Source organism: Sinocyclocheilus anshuiensis, unplaced genomic scaffold, assembly GCF_001515605.1.
Source record: "Sinocyclocheilus anshuiensis isolate Anshui unplaced genomic scaffold, SAMN03320099.WGS_v1.1 scaffold1360, whole genome shotgun sequence".
Lineage (NCBI taxonomy): Eukaryota > Metazoa > Chordata > Actinopteri > Cypriniformes > Cyprinidae > Sinocyclocheilus > Sinocyclocheilus anshuiensis.
The window spans coordinates 250653-257256 of NW_015546110.1; the positions used below are offsets into that span (position 1 = coordinate 250653).

Genomic DNA, 6604 nt, shown 5'->3' on the forward strand with positions numbered 1-6604 from the left:
ATTTTTTACAAAGAGATTTTTTATTCTCTTTTCCAATGCACAGCAAACAAAACTTGCTAACCAATAAGAGTCGTGTTTAGGACATGTGCCAGAGATGCTGTTGTTGCATAAAACTACGACTTGGTGGCACTATTTTGCTAAGTGACAGTGAATAGCAGAGGAATAAGAACAAACATGAGAATTAAAAAAAAAAAAAAAAGGAAACAGATGTAGCAACCAATCTTTTTATTGTGTATGTGCTCTCTCTACTTTTATATAAGTGCCAATTTTTACTGTCAGTGTGAAATTGTATTTTTGTTCAGCCAGTCTGACATATTTTTGCATACAAAAATTATAATTTTTGTATCCAACGTTTATTTTGGTACGATCTGCTCTTAAATTCAACTGAGGTCCTTCATCGACATCAATGACTAAGACAGCTGCCACACACGCTTCTGTGAGACAACTACATACGGTAAGTTAAAGAGCAAGAAATGGAGGGCCGACCATGATATTGCTGCATTTGTCGCTCTTTTGTTCAGAAGAAGAGCGTGAAAAAGAATCACCTCTTTTCCTGCGGCAAATGGAGTGTGAAGTCGACTTGAACCATAAGTGCTGATGCAATCAAACAATGGTAATAATGTGTAAAATGCAAACAGCTTCAGATGGCTTGAACGGCGGTGTTTGGAATCTAAAGCAATGATGCGTACAACATGCCACGGTGGTACATTTGCGGTGGGACTCCTGAAAGAAGTGAATCACTGAAGTCCTGCTGAGGTGCAACATTTTTATCATGTTTTTGCCCATTTTTCAATTGAACACATATGGGTTTAATTAAATACCCAATCAATGGGACAATGATGCATCTCTAAGAAATCATCACAGACAGATTCCTTTGAGGAACTCAAGGTTCAAATAATTACTTTTTTTCCTCATAACCTTAGAGCAAAATTATTGCACAGTTTTTTTCACTTTTGTTATGTTCTTTAGTTATGTAAAATAGTTAAATGATTGGAGGGATATATTTTAAATTGAACCAATCTATTGACTTTGTTGCAATGGTTTTGAGTGGTACCTTGAGCTTTGCTTCAAACCAACCATCACAATTTAACATGAATAACTAAAATACCTCTAGGAACTCTAGAGGAGACAAATGTGAGACTGATATGGTCTTATTCTCAGGAGTAACATTTGAGAAGAAAGAGATGTCTCCATTTACTCAATTTTTAAGAGATCTCAGTTGTTCTTTTAATGTCACAATGAGACAATTCCCAATTAGGATTACATAACTGTTTTAAATGGTTTAAGACTTATTTATAACAAATGCACAAATAAATTTATTAGTTTCATTGGGGAGTCATATGAAATTGGGGTGGAATACGGGACAATACGGACAGTGCTCTAAACATGGCTATCAACACATCTCATCTCTAGGGCTGCCCCCGACTAAAGATTTTTCTAGTAGTCAACTAATCACACATTTACAGTATATTAATTTAATGAATTAAATATATACTGGGGGGTGGGGAACGAAACCATAATGAGCCTTTAATTTAGCCTATTCCATGCTCAAGCACACGCATAAAGCTTGCCGCAATGCACCGGCGAAAGTATTGACCATGTGTTTAGAAAAATAGCAAGGGGATATTTCAATTATTTACTAATAAACTAGTGTAATAAACTAGTGTTTTCCCAGTAAGTGTCGACTGCAAAGATGAAGCTGATGATGCTGACTCACCATCTCCGCAGCCTTCAGAGAGAAATGCCCTTTATACGGATTAAACTAGAGTAGCTATTTGTTTTCTATTTGAATTGGTTAAAGTAGACACTTCAAGCTTTTTATAGATATATTTCTCATGTCTGTGAGGCAAGTAGCCTATACGGTGACTTTTGGTTCATTTTTGTGACAAGCTCCAGTTCACGGAAACAGAGACAACAGAAAGTACAGTATATCCTAATTTGAAGTTGTTTCCATTGTTATCTGGAAAGTAAAAGCCAGTGATTGCGCCAGCGCATCCATGTCCTTCGACAGCAAGCTAATAGCTTCCACACTCTGCACAAATACTTGGATATAAGGCTAATGGCGCACATTTATCTAATTAACATTAGAGCAAGCACCCATGTAAGTTGCTACTAACATGTTTCAATTATAAGTGAATGTTTGGTTTTCCTGCCCGATATTCTGTTCTTACCTGAAGGACCAGCCGATAACAATCTGTCCATCACAGACACAAATTGTTTTTCTGCGGCTAACCAATTTATTTTATTATTTTATTCGACTAAGCCTCTTCTGTCAGAGACGAGTAGGGCAGCCCTACAAACTTGCATTAGTTGATTTATACTGGGTATAAAAAGGCCAAACAATTAAAGCCCTAATTCTCAAAGGCATGGGGCACATTTTAGTGACATTTTAGTGTAAGACCTTCGTTCATCTTCAGAACACAAATTAAGATATTGTTGATGAAATCTGAGAGCTTTCTGAACCTCCATAGACAGCAATGCAACTGAAACGCTACTTTCGTGAACATGCGACAGAGACACGGAAGAGAAGAAATTGTTGAATATAGTCGTTATTTTTGTTTTCTTTGCACACAAAAAGTATTCTCGTAGCTTCGTAAAATTACGGTTGAACCCCTGATGTCACGTGGACTATTTTAATGATGTCCTTACTACCTTTTTGGCCCTTGAACGTTTCAGTTGCGTTGATGTCTATGGAAGGTCAGAAAGCTCTCGGATTTCATCAAAAATATCTTAATTTGTGTTCCGAAAATGAACAAAGGTCTTACAGGTTTGGAATGACATAAGGGTGAGTAATTAATGACAGAATTTTCAGTTTTGGGTGAACTATCCCTTTAAAAGCTGATAGATAGGCGTGTAAAGATGTATCTGTTCATGGGACAAAATCTTTAGCTGAGGTGTATGTGTGCGTAGGATGAAGGTTTTTAACACTCACACTCTTTGGACATCCCCACAGCGAAGCACTTCTGCAGCCGGCAGTATTGACAGCGATTCCGAGTCACCTTGTTGATAATGCAGTTCTTCTCCCTGTGGCATGTGTACACCATGTTCTTCTGGATACTTCTGCGGAAAAAACCCTGTGGAGAGAGATAATCTTGATTTTGCAATCTAGAACTTGTTATGGGTCTCCACTTTTGAAAAGCTGGTTGATTAAGGAAGCTAGTTCGGATGCACACCAGCATTCAGCATACAGTGGTTACCAGCACTGCTGGTCTTTTTAAAAGCGCAGGTCTCACAATGTAAAGTATTTTACATTGGCTGTAGCTTTCAACTTATGGTTTTAGAGTATTTCCAATGAACTGGTCTCCATTTGTCTCCATTTCCAGATGTTGTGAAGCAGAGTAAATTCATGCTGGTCAGACAAAGTCTACTCAAGACAGAGTTGACAAAGTCAACTCTTTCCCGGCTTCCTCTGTCAACCTCTTGGCTGACAATCCTGGATATCAGACAAATACAGAAACCCCCCACCTTCCCCAGCTCCACCTGTATAGATCTGCTACGAGGTGATTCATGTATGCTATATGGGGGTTATTTAATGTATGTTATATTTGCAGCAGCAATATTTCTTACGTGCTCACAGCAGCATGTTGTGGATGTATTGGCAGTAGCAAGTCTCGGTAGCAGATCTATTCCGCCAAGACCAAATACATTAACTTTGTCATGTATATTACCATGCCAATCACTCCGAGAGTTGTCAAGACGGAAAACACAGTATGTACTTATTCTGGATGCAAGACAAAACGGCAATGGGATCTAGTAAAGTTACCAGATCCAACAGGTCATTGTGACATCACTTCAGAAAATCCAGCTTAAACCAGTCAATTGCTTTTATGCTACTTTACTCCACATTTTGGAATTTAAAACTTTTGGACCCCATTGACTATTACCATATGGATAAAAAACACCTAAAATGTTAATCAAATATCGTCTTTGTGTTTCATAGAGGAAAGAAAAGTATAATTATTCAGAAAGGCATGAGGGTGAATAAATGATGACCTATTTGTTGAAGAAGTGTTAGACTAGCTGCACCCTACATGCATAATCGCAGAAGATTACAGATCGAAACAATGCTTTCAAAAATAACTCATATGGCCTAATTAAAATAACTAATTAAAAATGGTTTGATGATTTTGGCAGAGCAATTTGTAGCAGATCCCTCTTATTTCTCTCTTGACACAATAAAATGATAACCTAGAAAATTAAATATTAGGAAGCATCTTTAAGTTTTTAATGAAAATTAATTTGTTGTTGCTCTGTGATCAGTACTATTCAGAAGATGATCAGTCATGAGAGTGTGCACACAAACCCTGCAGTTGATGTTTATGCATGTGTATGCTTCTACACAAGATAGAATTTCCATTTGCCTTACTGATGAGGCCTTGCACGTTCATTAGGGTAGAAAGAACGATGGGTAATATATTAAACTGGAGAATATCGCTCGAAGATCACTCTCTCCGATGCTACAGGGGTCCCCGATTTACTTCATGCAGCAACACTGACATAATCTCCCTTCTCTCTGCATTATTCAGCTGGCTAAGAGAATCAGTTATTTATGGTGATGTCAGCTCAAAGCATTCCCAAGCGTGGATATGTATCTCATTGATGGATGAGATGATTGGTTGTTTATTGTGATGTTCAGCTGGCGTGCTGAGCCCAAGGCTGCGGTGACTTTACCCCAGTTCAATTCAGTTGGTTTCTAAGGTCAAACAGTCTGTGCGTGTTGCACTGCCCTTGAAACAAAGAAAATGTGGTAGTGAGCATGTATTTGTGTATATAAGATTTGACAGAGACAAAACTGCATAAGATAATAGACTTTTTTTGTTTTTTTAAAGAATTCATCTTGAGCCTACAGTAAATATATACTGGCATATTTTTCACATATAAGAATGAAGCTCATTATTAGTATTGTTTGTTAAGGGCATGTGTCACTATTTACATTACTAATTACATACACTATGTTTAACTAGCTACATGTAACAGAATTACGTCATTTAATTACAAAAAAATGTAATTGTAATCTGTTACAGTTACTGGGAAAAATGTATAATTAAATTACAGTTACTTATAAAAATTTTAACGATTACAAAGGGGGTTACATCTGAATATTATTACACACATACAGATTTGATTGAGTTCTTTCCAAAAATTGCACTGACCTGCAATTCAAGTGATGAAGGTTTTGAGAAGTCCGACAGTAATCAGTGTTGAATACTACTGTAATGTTAACCCTGAAATGTTTCAAAATTATTGACAGTTGAAAACATTCGTTACAAATTCAGAAAAGTAATCAAATGTAATCAGTTACATTAATAAAGTAATTGAAATATTTACTCTACTTATTACATTTTAAATAGAATAACTTGTAATCTGTAACCTATTACATTTCCAAAGTGCCTACAGATTCATATTGATTACAGAAAGCATGAAGATGTGCTACGCAAACATGGTGCAGCAAAAGGTGAGCTAGTTACATACCATAATAAATGAATAAACAGGTAATTCGTTACAAATTCAGAAAAGTAATCAAATGTAATCAGTTACATTAATAAAGTAATTGAAATATTTACTCTACTTATTACATTTTAAATAGAATAACTTGTAATCTGTAACCTATTACATTTCCAAAGTAACCTTCCCAACGCTGACTATTACTTTTGCTTATATAATTTAAAACCCTAATCTTTAGTATTCAATTAATCTTGGACCACTTGTGCTACATACTGTACATGAATGATACCTCTAAGGGGGCAGACTATTATTCGGGTGGACTCTTTTAACTTGAGCCTGTAAACAATTAAGTAGCAACCGCCCACAATACCAGAGCAGCCGTGCAGCAACGCTGTGGCAACTAAGCCTGAGTAAAATATGTACCCTATCTGTCAGTCACTCAACATTATTTCGATGTAGTGACGCAAGGGGGTTGCCCTTGTGAGCCCCAAACACCTCTGATGGTCGGTACATATGATCACTCTGAGAGCATGGATCAATGGATGGAGAGCAACCATCAAAATTTTGCAGTTCTGACTTTCTTTCTTTTTTAAGGAGAAAGCCACCTCAGTTGCTCACAGTCCTGGCCCTTCTGTACCATCCTATTCCTCAGCATGCTCGTTTCTGCCGGTTAAGTTCTCCAATGATCAGTGCCGGCCCGTCCAACAGGCGGTCGTCTAGGGCCCCGCCTTAAGGGGAGGGCCCCACGGCCGCGAGGTTGTCAATTAAATTTCAAGGTGTGTTCGACTTGAAGCGGCGCGGTGCAGACAGATCAGTGCTTGACATCAATGTTAAAAACATTTAATGACGTTTTTGCTCTAAATTCATTTCATAACATCAGTCGAGTGTTTGAAATAACTTCCTTTTGTGATCTGACGTGGTTTCATATCACAGAATGAGGCAAAATCATTTTATAATATTCTATACAGTGATAAAGGCTATGTCGATTAGCACTGCATTATAAATATACATTATGAATATAAAAAATACCCGTGATGGCTTGAAGAACACAGATACACCATTTAGTCACAATCGTGTGTTTATTGTCTTCATTCTTCATCAGTTAATATCTGCATTTTATTCAGCTACTGCAGCGATAGCATATGCCTTTGTCCATATT

The 6604-nt window shown here is 37.2% G+C and overlaps 1 protein-coding gene across 1 annotated transcript in view; it reads right to left on the reverse strand.

Annotated features, from left to right (window-relative positions):
- The window catches only part of LOC107700643 (retinoic acid receptor beta-like), a 114404-nt gene that overhangs the window by 49114 nt on the left and 58686 nt on the right, over window positions 1-6604 (reverse strand). Inside the window, exon 3 of the mRNA XM_016502376.1 lies at window positions 2933-3074. Coding sequence (XP_016357862.1) covers window positions 2933-3074 — 142 coding nt within the window. The remainder of the gene's footprint in view (window positions 1-2932; window positions 3075-6604) is intronic.